Source organism: Arvicanthis niloticus, chromosome 6, assembly GCF_011762505.2.
Source record: "Arvicanthis niloticus isolate mArvNil1 chromosome 6, mArvNil1.pat.X, whole genome shotgun sequence".
Taxonomy (NCBI): domain Eukaryota; kingdom Metazoa; phylum Chordata; class Mammalia; order Rodentia; family Muridae; genus Arvicanthis; species Arvicanthis niloticus.
The window spans coordinates 71579244-71597304 of record NC_047663.1 but is presented as its reverse complement, the minus strand read 5'-3'; the positions used below and the strand labels follow the sequence as shown (position 1 = coordinate 71597304).

Here is an 18061-nt window from a genome sequence, read left to right as displayed (position 1 = left end):
TTTGATTAAAGAGGCCAGGCAATGTCCCAGGGGCAAGCATCATACAGTCTGCCTTAAGGTCAGATTGAATGATATACCAGCTCTGTCTAGTGTGAGTTGATTATGGTGGTGAGCCAGAGAACAGTACAGGCTCTCCTCTGCCTCTTAGTTATAGGCCTCAGCAGGTGAGCCTGCTGGTGGTGGTGGCCTCAAATACGCATGATTTCCTCAGGAATGTAGCTGAGATTCAGCCTTCAGTACCACAGATGCAGTTGGGACCAAAGAGAAACAGGTCCTCTCAAATACTTCTCAATGACACCAGTGTGGCCTGGGTTTCATATTATATAGAAGTCAGCAAGATTGAGGGAAGTCAACAGAATTGTTTTCTTTCCAGGACTGTGGTGAGTACTGACTGGGTAGGATACTCTGTATTCATGGTCCCTTCTGAAAGTCAATTTCTTTCCTGTTTAGGATCTAAGATGCAAAGGAAATTGTAGACACCAGAACTAGGTGACACAGACCAAAACCATGGTTAAAGTTGCTGAAAACAAATGAAGAACTGTTTATGAGAGAGGCAGAGGATGGGAGAGCATTCTTACTTGGAGGTAGGTTTCTGTGTCAGGATTCAGAGTATAAAATATAATTCACTGTTCGGACTTTGAATTTGTAATTAAGGTGACTAGACTCACATTTTCTTTTCTTATACTACAAAATGGTGTATTATTATTAAATATTTCATATAGGACTCTTGAATATTGCCATAAATGCTGATGGTATAGATTGAATGTGGTGTAATCTCTCTTCAGTGAGTGATGCTGTAGGCAAGAGAGAATGATGGTGTGTATTGAAACGCAGACTGAAGTGGAATGAGATCAAGGATGATTCAGTGCCTGCTCAGCTTTGGTTGGGAGTTAGTTCTTCAGAGACGGATGAGAGTGTTGCATATGCGGGTATAACAAGAGAACGAGAACTGAGTTCAAATTTACAGATGTATTCTTTAGTAACAAAGGTGATTAGTAAGGGATGTGCCAAACTTTCTACTGTCTTCAGACAGGTTTTGTGGTGTTTTTGTTGTTGTTATATTTTCTGTTATGTTGTTTGTTTTAGTTTTTGTTGTTTGTTTGTCTGTTTGTTTGATTGATTTTTACTCAAAGGTAGCTCCAATACAGGCAGACTGTGTCATTAACTCAGTGTATTGGTTGAAGGTTTTTTTTACACAGTCTTTAAAAAGGTTTTTTTTTTACTGTAAATTTGTATTTCTTTTCAGATTATCATAAACCAGTAGTGTGGTCATGTCATTTCAATCTCTCCTTCACACCAACCTCTTCCATGCCCACACTTCCTCTCAAACTCATGACCTCTCATCTTTAATTACTGTTTTACACACACACGTGCACCCTACTGGGTTTGTTTAGTGTTCCTTGTATATATGTGGTACACAGACTTCTTCCTTTTTTAATATATATTTTAAGTAGGCAAGATGCTGGATGCTGGGGAAATTAAAATCCCCAATAGAGAGTTGTTAGACCCTTTCCTGGTCCCTAGCTTCCTTCAGCAGAGGGCATCTAGATGAGCTGCCTCTTGGTGGCTGCTGTCAGAATTCCCTCATGGCCACTGGTGCTAAAAGCCCAGAGCACTAAGCTTCAGTCACAGGATCTGTAGTCACAGGTGGGATTCTTTCTCCCACTTTCCCCCACACATAATATATCTTGGTTATGATTTCCCTTCCTTTTACTCTTCCCAGCTCCTCCCCCACCCTCACTCCACCCACCCCACTTGTTTCTCGTTAGAAAGCAAACAGGCTTCTCAAGGATAATAATAGAATATAATATAATAAGATGAAGCAAAAACTAGTACAGCAGAATAGGATAGAAAAAAAAACAAGCAGAAGGAAAAGGCACAAGAAACCGATACAGACCCAGAGACCCACAAATCTACACACTCAGGAACTCCTTAATAGCACTAACCTGTAACCTGTGGGGTAAAAAGTTAAAAAATATGTATTCATCAAATAAAAATAAGATTTAAAAATGCCCTGACAAGACATTGTGAGGCAGGGAACCTCCCAATAAGCCATTGAGTTCCTTTTCTGTTGGCCATCTAGTACTGGGCATCCAGCCTACCCTTAAGATTAGTTTGCTTTCCAAATGAGGCTCCCTTGGAGAAAATTAAATTTTCATTTGCTCAGACTATCAATTGAAGTTGGCTTCTGGGGTGCCCCCCCCCAATTCCTACCCCAGAAGCTAGCTTCTAAAGCCTAAAGTAAATAGTTTTTAGAGTTTGGTGCTTTAAGCTTCTGGGTCTGCCAGATTTGCCCTGACTCCTCATGGGTATTGCCAGTACTGGGTCCAGCATCTAGCTGGCTAACATCAAGCATTGAAATTTTAACTTCATGCCCCTGCTTCAAAATTATCCCAACTTTTCATTCATTAAAATGATCACTGCTGATCTAAAACTCTGAGTTTTACCATATTGGATCATTGTTCATTTGTTTATCATATTAAAATTATAGCAACAAGCTTTGCTGGTTGAAAATGTATTAGATGGGGACTGAAGACATGGCTCAGTCTTCAGTTAGTGGTTAGGAGCACTTGTTGCTTTCCCAGAGGACCTGGATTCAGATTTCCACCTACTGGGTCACAGTCATCTGTAATACTGTTCCTAGGGGATTCAGTGTCCTCTTCTGGACTCTGTGAGCACCAGGCACACACAAGGTGCACAGACATAGATGCAGACAAAGCACCCACTCACACAAAATTAAACATGAAAAAAAACCCAAAAGTAAATATGTTATTCAATTCTACATGCCATGATATAAAATCATTGTTTAGAAGGAGAGAAGTAAATAAAAACCCTGAGCTAATAAGTGAGCAACTGTGCAGATATGCAGAGACATCCATGTACATCAGACACAGTGTCAAGGTTATAAATGCACAATTCATTCATTTATACACTCATTCATTTATTAATTCATTGAATCATTCATTCATTTAATCACTCAGTCAGTCAGTCAGTCAGTCAGTCAGTCAGTCAGGCAGGCAGGCAGGCAGGCAGTAATTTTCTTTGATAGTTATTTTCCAGCTACTGCAGTGAATGACTGACATACAGTCCTGAGTGAGTTTTGCAGCCTCATTTGCATGAGTTAACTGTTAGTGTTGAAGGCAGAACAGCGATAACAGCGAGAACAAATTTTTGTAATATACAAGATACGTTATTTTACGTAACTACAACCAAAATTGCTTTGAACAAATTATTATTACTACATTTTTTACACGTAACTAAGCTGAGACTTATAGAAGTGTGTATTTCAGAGCAGGAGACACAGCTGGCTCATGATAGAGTTGATCTGTGGGGACCTGATATGGAGGCTTTGAGTTCAGCATTGACCATTGATGACATTATTCTTGTTTGTTAAACTTGACAGAAATAGGAACTAGCTAAGTGTGCAAAAGTGTTTCATACTAATCCTAGGCTAGACGTTGGAATCAGGTTTTTGTTTTTTCTCTTTGGCATGCTTTCATATATTCTTATTCATATTTTTATAAGAACTATCCACCTTTGAGAGTTTATGCTTATCATATGTCCATTGTTTGACAGTGTGTTAGCAGTTGAACTCCAGGCTTAGAGGAAACTCACTTTTATGAGCTAAAAAGGTAAAAGCGCACGTTTCAATAGCCATGGTATATATTAAATGAAGGTAGGACAAGTGTGTCACCCTCAATACCATAAAGTCAGTAACAAGTTTATTATTATTTTGTAATAAATATTGGTATTTATTTTTATATTTTGCCTGACGTTTACTACAGAGTTGCTCCTAGCAGGACAGACACAGGTCGAATGGATGTCACCAAGTGAGCAGGAGGATCTAGCAAGAAATACTTTATGAGGGTTTGGATAGAAAAGGCTCTTTCTGTGGAGTTGAATTGCAGACATTTTTAGTTGAAGAATCAGGGTCAAGAGGGGCATTCTTCTTTCTCATCACAGGAACACAGTTCTTTCTATTTTTCCCCCCAAAGAAACAAAACCATTTCTCAGTGTTGTGTGGCAGATGGCAGCGGCTGTGAGTGGGACTCTAGGATGGGTGAACTGACAAGATCCATGGTGCAGAAGGAGGCCGAGGAGGACCCAGGGCTCAACTTTGTGATCGCCATCTGCCTGAGCCTGGATTCAGATCTGTAACAAGCTAACAAATAGATCAAACGAAGGAACAAAGATGACAACATAGAATGCTGTGGTATGTATGTAGACCTTGGATTTCAAAGCTCTTCTTTCCTTTTGAACAAGAAAGTTCAGATCAGCAAGACTGCAGAGCAGTCAGGCTAAAGTCTTGGAACAAATAGCTGAGTTATAGTCCAAAGAAAAGTGACATTATTCCTAATCCAGAGACATTCAGTCTATAGAAGAGAAAAATAGGAATGGAATACTGGATAAAGCAGAATTGAGTAATGAAACAGATGATTTGGAATTTTGAAGAAGACTGTGAGCAATGTCTTAATCTATTTTCTTCATCAGATACATTGAATTGTCTTCTGCTGCTGTGTAGGTCAAAGGCTATGGGAAGCTTTAACACCAGTTTGGGTAAAAGCTTCCTTTTGGTGGGCTTCTCAGACTGGCCTGAACTAGAACTCATCTTCTTTATTTATATTTCGATTTTTTATTCCCTAACTCTTTTTGGCAACACTGCCATCATCGCTCTCTCCCGAATGGACTTTCAATTGCACACCCCCATGTACTTCTTCCTCTCCCACCTCTCCTTCCTGGACCTCTGCTTCACAACCAGCACCGTGCCCCAGCTCTTGATCAATCTCCATGGACTTGACAGGACCATCAGCTATGGAGGGTGTGTGGTCCAGCTGTTCATATCTCTTGCTCTGGGGTCCACAGAGAGCGTGCTCTTGGTGGTGATGGCTTTTGACCGCTATGCTGCTGTGTGTCGGCCACTGCACTACACGACCATCATGCACCCCGTTCTCTGCCAGGCATTGGCTATTGCTTCCTGGCTAGCAGGTTTCTTGAACTCTCTGATTCAAACAGGACTCATGATGGCCATGCCACTCTGTGGACACCGACTGAACCACTTCTTCTGTGAGATGCCTGTCTTCCTCAAGTTGGCCTGTGAAGACACAGAAGGAACAGAGACCAAGATGTTTGTGGCCAGAGTGGTGATTGTGGCAGTGCCTGCCATGCTCATCCTAGGCTCCTATGCACAGATTGCTAGGGCAGTGCTGAAGGTCAAGTCAGTGGCTGCACGCAGAAAGGCTGCTGGGACCTGTGGCTCCCACCTCCTGGTGGTGTCTCTGTTCTATGGCTCAGCCACCTACACATACTTACAACCCAAGGACAGCTATTCTGACAGCAAGGGGAAGTTTGTGGCCCTGTTTTATACTATCATCACCCCCATGCTCAACCCTCTGATCTATACCCTGAGGAACAAGGACGTGAAGGGGGCTCTGTGGAAGGTGCTAGGGAGAGCTGCAGCCATAGGGTAGGAAGGAAAAGCTGATCAGTAAAACATTTCATATTCTGAAGTCCAGAGAGTTTCAGTGGACAGGGGAATTGGGTGTCCAAACAATTACAGTAAGTTATGTACATGCATGAAACTGTTACAGCATACAAAAATAGAAGACAAAACAAGCAAACCAAAACCAGTCCTGGCATGGTAAGATGGCTCAGTGGATAGTTGCTTTCAAGCCTGATGATCTGAGTTTGATGCCTAGATTCCAAATGGTGGAAGGAGATAGTCAGGTCCTCCAACCTCCATACGTGTGTGTGTGTGTGTGTGTGTGTGTGTGTGTGTGTGTGTGTGTGTAAGAAATAAATAATAAAACTTAAAACATTCCCCAGCAGACATAGGGCTTTAGTGCCTTCCTTATTTGGGTTTTGGAGTGGGGATGTTATCTCTGGTACTGTCTGTCATCACTGGTCAGCCAGAATAATGCAGTCACAGATACAACTTTGCACAGGAGGAGACTAGGAGTGGTTTATTGTGTGGACCTGTGGAAATGGGCTGGGTTCTTGGCAAGTCTAAGTGTCAGAGGATTTTTAATTTTGAAAGGCAACACTCAAAGTCAGATCTCCATGTTGTGTCATAGAGTAGACACTTGTGACCCAAGGCAGAGGGATTGAGTTCACTTTGAATATCTCTCTTTTTTGTGTCTTCAGTTTTAATTCAATATCCATACATTCAGATACTATACTTTGATCAAATCCAACCCAGTTCCTTCTTTCCATCTCCCCTGCCCCTCAACACCACTTTGCTCTCACGATCTTTATGCCCTTTAATAGACTTTATAACCCACTGAGTCTGTGTAGGGTTACCTGAGTGTGTGCACGGTTGTGCGGCATCAGCTCCAAGTAGGACATTTTCATCACCCACTCTCCTAATAGATCGTGTGACATCAGTTGTAACATAGGCCCTGTTTTTAAGCACTCTTACATTAGTGCTTTCCATTCTTGCATTGAAGAGACAAGCTGATCATGAGCGGCGCTGCTTCATGGAGCATGTGGACTTGAGCCATGGGTTAGTTTTCCCTCTTGGAGAAGAAGGCAGAATCATTTCTAGTGCAGTAAAGCAAGGTGGCAAAGCTCTCCCAGCAGAGCTGTGAGTGTCTGTTTTGCCAACTGGTGAGATTCCTTCCCTGTCAGCAATAAGAATGGGAAAATGAGTATACAAAACTCCAAGAACTCAATAATAATTATTATACTTCCAGATGCAAGATTAGTAGACTAAAGAAAAATTTAAAAAGTTGATATTTTATATATTCCCAGATTCAAAAATTAATATATAAAAACTATACTTGTAAGAAAATAAGCAATGAAAATTTAAAAGAATCAAGGTAAAATGCTATTATTTATCATTTGTCCAGGTATCTAAAAGTTGATTTGAGGTTCCATTTCACCCCTCTTCATCTGTTTTATTTTTCTACCGGAATTCCATCAAATTGCTTACTTCAATGCATTCAAATGGTGGCTTTATGTGTAAAAGTGAAGGCATCTTTGTTAATAAACTTTTATAAATGTAATGAATTTTGTGTTAACTGAATTCTGTTTTATCATGTGTTTGCACTAATTTTGTTTGCGTTTGGAAATTATTTTGCATAGTTAACATTAATTTTTTCTGTGCATCATGAGTTTCATTATATTTATATTTTGTTTCATTTTTTATTAATGAGAAAAATACAGTCTTCACTTCAAAAGATGTTTTGTGACTTTTCCTGGGCAGATTGAGAAAACATCTATTAACCTAAGATAGAGCAACAAATCAAAGAAGTTATTTTACCCAACTCTGCCTTAGCAAACCAGTGAGTTGATTTAATGTTACTTATAGGAGGGGGGATGACTAAAAGGCAGCTGCAGTACCAAGAAGCCTACCCCAGTATAGATGGTGACTCAGGAAAACCACAATCCTGAGCCACTCTGCATTGCTTGCAGGTATCTCAACAAATCAGACAAAGTCTCTTCTCTGAAGTAGTTGTTTCTGCTTGTGTAAACTTAGGGAAGGCCCTTGTGATTCTTGTTAGTTTCAGGAACATTTTAAGACTTGTGAGTTTTGTTTACTTTCTGAGCCTTAAGAAACTTCCCTCTACCTTCCAAGAGCGAACTGTTCAATACAGAAGAAATAACTACAGAAAGACTCTGCCTCTTCTTTTTTTTAAAATAATTTATTCATTTAATTTTACTTCACATGCGTTGGTGTTTTGCCTGCATGTATGTCTGAGTGTAAGGGTGTTGAATCTTGGAGTTACAGAGAGTTGTGAGCTGCCATGTGGTTGCTGGGATTTGAACTCAGGACCTCTGGAAGAGCAGTCAGTGCTCTTAACCGCTGAGCCATCTCTCCAGCCCCTGCCTCTTCTTTTAGTATTATATTACTACTGTACCCTCTTCTCCAAAAGGACTATGAACCTTGAAGGGGGTGATATGGCTGTTTGATAGTTTTCTCCATCTATGACTTAGTATTGATCCACTATGTCACAGTCATTGTCACATCATTTCAGAAACTTTGGCATTTATGAATCTGCTTCATACTCCTTATTGCAAAAGAGAAGTCTCCCTTCATGAACAATTGAAGCAAATAGTAGCAGTAGTCTATATTTACACACACACAAACACACAAACACACATATTATTAAAATGTAATTTGATACTCACATTCTATTACTTAAGAAAATAATAGCAGTAGCTTCTCCACTGAAACCTCTGACCTCCTTTGTCTGGATTATAATACATTTGAGGTTCCTGCTATGAGCTGACCTCCAATTCAACTGAAAAGCAGCTCACCTATAACAATTGTGACACTGTTGCACCCATGAGAACAGCTTGTCTGGCATTTTGGTAATGTGCACATGGGGTCCATAGCTGAGTGGAACTGTTGGTGAAAATTTTTCTCCAGAAGCCAATGTGGTGCCTTCTATCATTACAAAAGGCAACTAACAGGGAGGGAGCTACTAGTTTTATTCTAGCTTTACTTTTCGATGTCTGACAGCCAAAGGCATTGATATTTTCAGCAATGAAGGCTTTCTGTTTATTTCTAGCATCCACCAAAACCATCAGCAATAGTATCATAATCTATGAGGTATCAAGGACCTTCCCTGGCCAAAAGTCATAGAGAAGTAGCTCACTTTTCTTTTTGGAATTTTTACTCCCAAACCTTAAATCTTATATGAGCTTCTTTCAGCCACCTGTGGTGGTTTTGTTTGGGTCTTTAAGTGCTATAAGTAGAGTTCTTACAGATGCTTTTATGAACCAGTGAGATGCTCAAGAGTTTAGCAAGATGTAATGAAACCATTTTATAGAGAGTGGACAGGATTTCTGAAGGCCCACCATCCTCTATTTTAAATAAGTGCCAGTTGGTGTTGAGCATCCAGTGGTATATTAAAAAGAAAATGATAGCCAAGTGCATTACAGTAGAAACCGATTTCATGACTTTTGCAAATCATTTAATTATTGGGGACAGCATCATGGAGAGAAGACACCACCCCATCAACAGTCTCTTCCTGGGGTACCTGGCTGATACAAGGCTGTTGTGCATTGCACTTCCCATGATCCTCTTGGCAGGTCTAGCTTGTGATACTCAGGCTGATTCAGGCCCAAGGGCAGCACTCTGACCTGGTATGCCTGCTTCTAGAGGTAGACCCTCAGACCTGACCTGACAGGTTACAGGCTAACCCTCTGGCCCTTAAATTTTATTGGCTGCTAAAAGGGCCCTAGGCTGGGTAAACAATCTGTGGCTGTTGTTTCCTTTATTCTATATACTCTGATAATATCTTCACATATTAGGACAGGCTTAGTATTTCTCCTGTGGTCTGTTGTCAGGATTTAAACTTTTTCAGAAACTCACTACACAGCATAAGATTACCTGTCAACTTCTCACCTAGGTAGTCCATTTGACATACAATAATTTTAAAAAAAATAATGCTTTTAATTTTTAAATTTGTTGTGGACAAAAACAGGGTATAAAATAAGAACTAATGTATGAAGTAGAATTTTTACAAGAGCAAACAGTACCTCAGTTTTTAAATGAAGAATGTGTTTATTTGAAAAGACAATCCCCATGAACAGGAACAAACTTAGATGAAAATTCCATGGCAAGAAGATATTCAGATGATGGTGAACATGGTTGGCTTAAGTGAGACCTGGTGTATGGTCTGAAGGAAAGGCTGATTAGACTTGGGTCAACATTGGGAAAGTATGAGGATTCTGATAACATAGATTTTCACAAGCCATATAACAAGGTGTGGTTTGAGGACCTGGAAGGTCACCTTGGATTGGGCAGTGTATGGGGGATAGAAAGAGCTGAGTAGAGCAGATATGGAAGCAGCCAGTTAATTATAATATACTCAGGGCCCCCAGAGGACTCCAAGGCCACACTTGAGTAAACAATCATGTTTCCACTTTGATTAAAGAGGCCAGGCAATGTCCCAGGGGCAAGCATCATACAGTCTGCCTTAAGGTCAGATTGGATGATATACCGGCTCTGTCTAGTGTGAGTTGATTATGGTGGTGAGCCAGAGAACAGTACAGGCTCTCCTCTGCCTCTTAGTTATGGGCCTCAGCAGGTGAGCCTGCTGGTGGTGGTGGCCTCAAATACGCATGATTTCCTCAGGAACATAGCTGAGATTCAGCCTTCAGTACCACAGATGCAGTTGGGACCAAAGAGAAACAGGTCTTCTCAAATACTTCTCAATGACAGCAGTGTGGCCTGGGTTTCACATTATCTAGAAGCCAGAAAGATTGAGGGAAGTCAACACAATTGTTTTCTTTCCAGGACTGTGGTGAGTACTGACTGGGTAGGATACTCTGGATTCATGGTCCCTTCTGAAAGTCAGTTTCTTTAAGGAATTTCTACAGTCTAAGATGCAGAGCAAATTGTAGACACCAGAACCAGGCAACAGAGACTGAACTATGGTCAGAGCTGATGAAAGTAAATGACAAACTGTTTATGAGAGAGGCAGAGGATGGGAGAGGATTCTTACTTAACACACACAGTGTCCTGCATGGATTCCCCTCTCCCTTTCTCTACCCCCTTGCTTTACCTCCCCCCTCTCAATTTTGTGGCAGTGATAGTCTATTCTGTGAGGCCTCTAGACACTTTAAAAAATCCTACATATCTTTCACTTAATATCCCGTGACTTGTAGCCTCTCATTGTCATCTAAGCTGTAGCCACATGATATTGTCTCATGTTATCATATTCTTTCATGTTGTGTGCACCATTGAGGTTATACAAGTTTTTTTTTCCAATTCTGGCTGCTTATTTTTCTTACAAAGTGTCCCTCAGTTGGCTCCATGATGTCTCATGGGCTGCTGCCGGCTTTATTGTTGTTGAGCTAAACTTTGTGAAGGGTGTTTGACAGTGGTAGTCTTATCTTTGCTATGTGAATACATCTCTCCCAGCACTTCCTATGTGAGAGACTCTCCTACATTCTTTGTGTCTTCCTGTTGCCCTTAGGAACAGCAGTTGACTGTGTGCATTAAGATTTGTTTCTGGCTCTCCCATTCCAGTGATCTATGTGTTTTTTTTATTGTTTTTAAAATTACTGTTTCTCTGTAATGTACTTGGAATTATGGCATATCTGACTTTGTTTTTCTTTCCTAGAGATAATTTGGCTATTTAGGTTTGTCATCTACTTTCTTGTGACCTAGTTAAAAATTTGCAACCTTGGCATCTTCCATTATTACAATTATCCAACTGTGATTAAGACAGATAAAATGATCCAAGAGTAGAGGGCTGTTAATGTTAACAGTGAGTCTCCATTGAAAACATACACACACTTTTAAAAAGTAGTTTCTTACTGTAAATTTGTATTTTTTGAGATTTTCATAAATGAATAATGGACCTATATCATTTCCATCTCTCCTTTACTCTGACTTTTTCTGTGCCCACACTTCCTCTCACACTCATGACCTCTCATCTTTAATTACTGTTTTACACACAGGCGTACACTCTACTGGGTTTATTTAGTGTTCCTTGTAAATATGTGGTAAAGAGACCTTTTCATGTTTGTTTTTATTTTAAATAGGAAAGATGCTAGATGCTGGTGAAATTAAAATCCCCAATAGAGAGCTGTTAGACCTATTTCTGGTCCCTAGCTTTCTTGAGAAGAGGACATCCTCTCGGTGGCTGCTGCCAAAATTCCCTCATGGCCACTGGTGGTGAAGGCTCAGCTCTAAGCTTCCTGTCACAGGATTTATAATCATAGGTGGGATTCTTTCCTCCTTTTAGTTTTTCTCTCACATAATATATCCTGATTATGATTTTCTCTCCTACTCCTCTGAGCTCCTCCCCAACCCCTCTCATCCACTCTCATTCTGTCTCTCATTAGAAAATATCTCAAGGATAAGAATAGAATAGAATAGAATAGAATAGAATAGAATAGAGCAAAAGTAAACACAGCAAAATAGGATAGAAAAAAACAAGCAGAAGGAAAAAGAGCCCAAGAAAAGCATAAGAAATCGATATAGACAGAGACCTGCTCGTTTACACACTCAGGAACCCCTTAAAAATACTAACTTGGAAGCTATGATGTATATGCAAAAGATATTAAAAAATATCTGTCTGGTTAAAAGATAGAAAAAATATGTATTCATCAAATAAAATAAAAATAAAAAATAAGATTTAAAAATGCCCTGACAAGACATTGTGAGGCAGGGAACCTCCTAATATGCTGTTGAATTTATTTCCTGTCTACTGCTGGGCATGGAGCCTACACTTAATAGTTTGTTTCCCCAGTGAGACTCCCTTGGAGAAAATTAAATTTTCATTTGCAGGTGGCTATCAGTTGAGAATGGCTTTAGGGGGAGGAAATTCCTACCCCAGAAGCTATAAGGCTAGCCTCTAAAGCCTAAAGTCCGTAGTTTTTTAGGGTTTTGGGGTGATAAGCTTCTGGGTCTGCCAGTTTTGCCCTGATTCCTCATGGGTATTGCTAGTCCTGGGTCCAGCATCTAGCTAGCTAGCACCAAGTACTGAAAATTAAGCTTCATGCCCCGGCTTCAAAATTATCCCAACTTTTCATTCATTAAAATGATCACCACTGATCTAAAGCTCTGAGCTTTACCATATTGGATCATTGTTCATTTGTTTATCATATTAAAATTATAGCAATAAGCTTTGCTGGTTGAAAATGTATTAGATGGGGACTGAAGACATGGCTCAGTGGTTAGGAGCACTTGTTGCTTTCCCAGAGGACCTGGATTCAGATTTCCACCTACTGGGTCACAGTCATCTGTAATACTGTTCCTAGGGGATTCAGTGTCCTCCTCTGGACTCTGTGAGCACCAGGCACACACAAGGTGCACAGACATAGATGCAGCCAAAGCACCCACTCACACAAAATTAAACATGAAAAAAAAAAACCAAAAGTAAATATGTTATTCAATTCTACATGCCATGATATAAAATCATTGTTTAGAAGGAGAGAAGTAAATAAAAACCCTGAGCTAATAAGTGAGCAACTGTGCAGATATGCAGAGACATCCATGTACATTAGACACAGTGCCAGGGTTACAAATGCACAATTCATTCATTTATACACTCATTCATTTATTCATTCATCCATTGAATCATTTATTTATTCATTTACTTCAGTCAGCCAGCCAGGCAGGCATGCATGCAGTAATTTCCTTTGATAGTTATTTTCCAGCTACTGCAGTGAGTGACTGACATACAGTCCTGAGTGAGTTTTGCAGCCTCATTTGCACGAGTTAACTGTTAGTGTTGAAGGCAGAGCAGCATTAATGATGAGAACAAACAAATTTTTGTAATATACATGATACGTTATTTCATGTAATCATAACCAAAATTGCTTGGAGCAAATTATTATTACTATATTTTTTACAGGTAACTGAGACTCACAGAAGTGTATATTTCAGAGCAGGAGACACAGCTGGCTCATGATAGAGTTGATCTGTGGGGACCTGATATGGAGGCTTTGAGTTCAGCATTGACCATTGATGACATTATTCTTGTTTGTTAAACTTGACAGAAGAAGGAACTAGTTAAGTGTGCAAAAGCACTTCCTACTAATCCTAGGCTAGACTTTGGAATCATCTTTGTTTTTCTCTGTCTCTGGCATGCTTTCATATAATTGTAATCATGTGTTTATGAGAAGTGTCTACCTCTTGATGAGAGTGATAGCTTATGGCTATTATAATCCATTGTTTACCAATATGTTCAGTATGTTAACAATTAATCTGCAGGCTTAGAGGAAACTAATATTTATAGGTAAACACATGTTTCAATAGCCATGGTGTATCTTGAATCAAGGTAGCACTCATTTTTCACCCTCAGTACCAAAATGTCAGTTACAATTTTAATTCATTATTGATTATTTTTGTGATAAACATTGATACTTATTTTTATATTTGGCCTGACCTTTACTACAGAATTGCTCCTAGCAGGACAGACACAGGTCGAATGGATGTCACCAAGTGAGCAGGAGGAGCTAGCAAGAAATACTTTATGAGGGTTTGGATAGAAAAGGCTCTTTCTCTGGGGTTGAATTGCAGACATTTTTAGTTGAAGAATCAGGGTCAAGAGGGGCATTCTTCTTTCTCATCACAGGAACACAGTTCTTTCTATTTTTCCCCCCAAAGAAACAAAACCATTTCTCAGTGTTGTGTGGCAGATGGCAGCGGCTGTGAGTGGGACTCTAGGATGGGTGAACTGACAAGATCCATGGTGCAGAAGGAGGCCGAGGAGGACCCAGGGCTCAACTTTGTGATCGCCATCTGCCTGAGCCTGGATTCAGATCTGTAACAAGCTAACAAATAGATCAAACGAAGGAACAAAGATGACAACATAGAATGCTGTGGTATGTATGTAGACCTTGGATTTCAAAGCTCTTCTTTCCTTTTGAACAAGAAAGTTCAGATCAGCAAGACTGCAGAGCAGTCAGGCTAAAGTCTTGGAACAAATAGCTGAGTTATAGTCCAAAGAAAAGTGACATTATTCCTAATCCAGAGACATTCAGTCTATAGAAGAGAAAAATAGGAATGGAATATTGAATAAAAGGGAATTGAATAATAAAATAGATGATTTGTGATTACTTGAAGAAGACTGTGAACAATGTCTTAATCCATTTTCTTCATCAGATGCATTGATTTGTCTTCTGTTACTGTGGACGTCAGAGGCTATGGGAAGCTTTAACATCAGTTTGGGAAAAGGCTTTATTTTGGTTGGTTTTTCAGACTGGCCTCAATTAGAACTCATCTTTTTTATTTATATTTTGATTTTCTACTCCTTAACTCTCTTTGGCAACATCACCATCATTGTTCTGTCACAACTGGACCTTCGATTGCACACCCCCATGTACTTCTTCCTCTCCCACCTCTCCTTCCTGGACCTCTGCTATACCACCAGCACTGTGCCCCAGCTCCTCATCAATATTGAGGGACACGACCATACCATTACCTATGGAAGGTGTGTGGCCCAGCTGTTCAGTGTCCTTGCCCTGGGTTCCATAGAGAGTATGCTTCTAGTCGTGATGGCCTTTGATCGCTATGCTGCTGTCTGTCGCCCACTCCTCTACACGACCATTATGCACCCCCTTCTGTGCCAGGCTTTGGCTATCTCATCATGGGTAGCAGGCCTCGTGAACTCTCTGATCCAGACAGGTCTCATGATGGCCATGCCTCTCTGCAGGTATCAGCTGAATCATTTCTTCTGTGAGATGCCTGTGTTCCTCAAGTTAGCGTGCAAGGATACATCTGGAACAGAGGCCAAAATGTTTGTGGCGAGAGCCATAGTCTTGGTTTTCCCTGCAACACTGATTCTAGGATCCTATGCACACATTGCCAGGGCTGTATTGAAGGTCAAGTCAATATCTGGCCGCAGAAAAGCTTTTGGGACTTGTGGATCACACCTCCTTGTGGTTTCTATGTTTTATGGCTCAACCATCTACACATACTTGCAGCCAAATGACAGTTATTCCGAGAATGAGGGAAAATTTGTGGCCCTTTTTTATACTATTGTCACCCCCATGCTCAACCCTCTGATCTATACCCTGAGGAACAAAGATGTAAAGGGGGCTCTGTGGAAGGTGCTAGGGAGAGGCACAGATTCCAGGTAGTAAAAAACAAAAATACAAAGATACCCATTTTTTTTCTAAATGGCTCTAGGATGATTGAGTCCATAGGTCTCTAGGAAACAATCCTTCCAGGCTTGTGAAGAAGAAAGTTTCATTGGGAAAGACAGTGACATGAGAAAAGATAACATGGGGTAAAATGATCAAAATTCAGATATACATTTATGAAGCTGTCAAAAATAATAAGTGTGTTGTCAGTAAGCACCAGGGCTTGCTGCCTTCCTGGTGGAAAGTTGGAAGCAAGGGGCTTCTATGGTTCGTTTTAAGTCACTGTCTGGTTATTGCTCAGCAGTGGGTAAGTGCTGATTGCCGCACAGCCTTTCCCCCTCCCCACCCCCCCCCAAAAAAAAAAACTGAGTCAAGGAGAGTACACTGGTGCACTCTGAGGAGATGTGGGGAATGAGGCTCAGAGTGAGATAATTAATTCTGAATTACTCTTCATAACGTCAGATCCTAACATGATGTCACATAGTTGGTGGTATGATCTAAGGCAGAGGACACAAGTTCACTGTTGCTGTTTCTAAGTTTTGGTGATCCCGTCAGATTCTTGCTGTATCAGAGTCTGCTTCAGAAGTTTCTTACAGTGTTTACTCTTCTGTGATACTTGGAGGAAATGATCAGATCATGAACAGAGCCGTTTCATAGAGTATGTGACTTTTGGACATGGGTTCATTTACTTAAATGGAGAAACCTCCCAGCCTGCCTCTAGTGACATATCTCCTCCCATATGGCTATACCTCCTCATCCTTCCCAACGAGTTTCATTAACTGGAGACCATGCATTCAAATCTATGTCCTATGGGGGCTGTTCTCATTCAGACTACCATACCTTCCCGCTGATGGTCTTGGTCTGTGTGCTGAAAAGCCCAGGACTTTGCTATCACATATATTTGTGCTCATACCTTGCTGGAGCTCTGAGTGGTCCAAGCATGTACTTTACCTTAGTTTTGGTTTTCTTTTCAGTAAAATGTGCACGATATTAATCACTATCAGCATTTTATGTGTGGTGAATATGCAATACATTGTCTCATTTCCTGTTCTTGTTAAATAAAAAATAAAGTAGTTTAGAGTATCTTTTCTCAAACACACACACAGTGGAGAGGATGAGTGTAATCAGATTGTATTATCTTCTTGTCTGGAATTGTCAATGATTAAATTTAATAAGCAAGCTCTATCAATATGATATATCTTTTGGTATTGAAGATCTCCACCTCCTCTGTCCTAGGATTTGACTGAAAAATTTGAGAAACTCTTTCACATAAGTACTAGAGCTGTGTAGACACGTTCCCTTTCTCATTTTCTGAGAAAAACACGATATTAAAACTATTCTGTGACTTCTTTCTCAAAACCCAATAGTCAAACTGTAGAATTTTGATGTCATGAAATTCTATACAGCAATTAAGAAGAGAACTGTCTCAGGGGACAGCCATTTTGCTTACTGCTCATTTCTTCTATTTTTATCTGCATTGGGATATATTTTTAGGAGTGAGTGGGAAAAATTTTCATTCTCAGAACAGACGGTATCTCATTTTAATCATGGCTTGCCCTACTTACTAATTTCTTGTCACAGACAACTTTCAGCATGAGTCTGTGCTTATGCATCTAAAGTGTTTGTAGGACTTCCTATCTTTCCCTTCCCTCTTTTCTTCTCCTCCTCCTTCTTCCTCTTCCTCCCCCTCCTCATCTTCTCATCTTCCTCCTTCTCCTCTGCCTCTTCTCTCTGTCTCTCCCTCCCTTCCTCCCTCCCTCTTTCCTTCCTACCCCCTCTCTCAGAAAAACTATTTCACTATATAGGACATCCTCCTGCCTCTGCTTCCCAAATGCCAGTCCCACTCAGATGGGACTTTCTACTATGAAGCTTGTTCATCTTGAGCAAAGAGAGGTTAACAGGATGTAACACAAGAAAATAAGTTTGATTTAATGTCATCATTAATGATTACAATCTATGAGCATTTTTGGGGTGTGAGCTTAGCCTTTAATGGCTGAGCTATTTTTCCAGCCTAATCCTAGAGAATTTTTTATTTACATTTCATATATCATATGTTTAAATGATTGATTTATTCTTGTTTGTGCATTGGTATTTTGCCTCTATGTAGGTTTGTGTAAGGGTGTTGGATCCCCTGGAACTGGAGTTACAGAGAGTTGAGAGCTCTCATGTAGTCACTAGAGATTGAACCTGGGTCCTTGGGAAGAACAGCCAGTTTTCTTATATTTTTGGTTGTGAGCCTAGCATTTAATGGCTGAGCCATCTCTCCAGCCCACAGCCACTTTTCTCAACCACTGAGCCATCTCTCTGCCCTCTCTCTCTCATATAATATATTTTGACCATATTCTTTTCCCTCTCTTAACTCCTCCCAGATCTTCCCCACCATTTTTAAATACTTTTAAGAAAACAATTTATTTATTTTTATTTTTATGTGCATTGGTGTTTTGTCTGCATGTTTATCTTAGTGAGTGTTGGATCCAGTGGAACTAGAGTTAGTTACAGACAGTTATGAGCTGCC

The 18061-nt window shown here is 40.3% G+C and overlaps 2 protein-coding genes across 3 annotated transcripts; both read left to right on the top strand.

The window, feature by feature from the left end:
* Positions 1-52: 52 nt before the first annotated feature.
* Positions 53-7001, top strand: LOC117711271 (olfactory receptor 2Y1B). Its single transcript, XM_076936959.1, has 2 exons — positions 53-380; positions 3996-7001. The coding sequence occupies exon 2, from the start codon at positions 4425-4427 to the stop codon at positions 5466-5468; it is 1044 nt and encodes a 347-aa protein (XP_076793074.1). The 5' UTR covers positions 53-380; positions 3996-4424; the 3' UTR covers positions 5469-7001.
* Positions 7002-9922: 2921 nt separating this feature from the next.
* On the top strand, positions 9923-16725 carry LOC117711249 (olfactory receptor 2Y1B-like). 2 transcript variants are annotated; one of them, XM_076936954.1, is made up of 3 exons: positions 9923-10250; positions 14069-14286; positions 14567-16725. In XM_076936954.1, exon 3 carries the CDS (start codon positions 14608-14610, stop codon positions 15541-15543), a length of 936 nt encoding a protein of 311 aa, XP_076793069.1. In that variant the 5' UTR covers positions 9923-10250; positions 14069-14286; positions 14567-14607; the 3' UTR covers positions 15544-16725. The 2 variants fall into 2 exon arrangements, with proteins under 2 accessions (XP_076793069.1, XP_076793068.1); XM_076936953.1 differs by adding an exon at positions 11497-11676 and having other exon boundaries at positions 14069-16725.
* The last annotated feature ends 1336 nt before the right edge of the window (positions 16726-18061 follow it).

Bases quoted from the DNA above. Each gene is read 5' to 3' on its own strand.
- LOC117711271 (XM_076936959.1), top strand. From the start codon at position 4,425: ATGAAACAGATGATTTGGAATTTTGAAGAAGACTGTGAGCAATGTCTT.
- LOC117711249 (XM_076936954.1), top strand. From the start codon at position 14,608: ATGGGAAGCTTTAACATCAGTTTGGGAAAAGGCTTTATTTTGGTTGGT.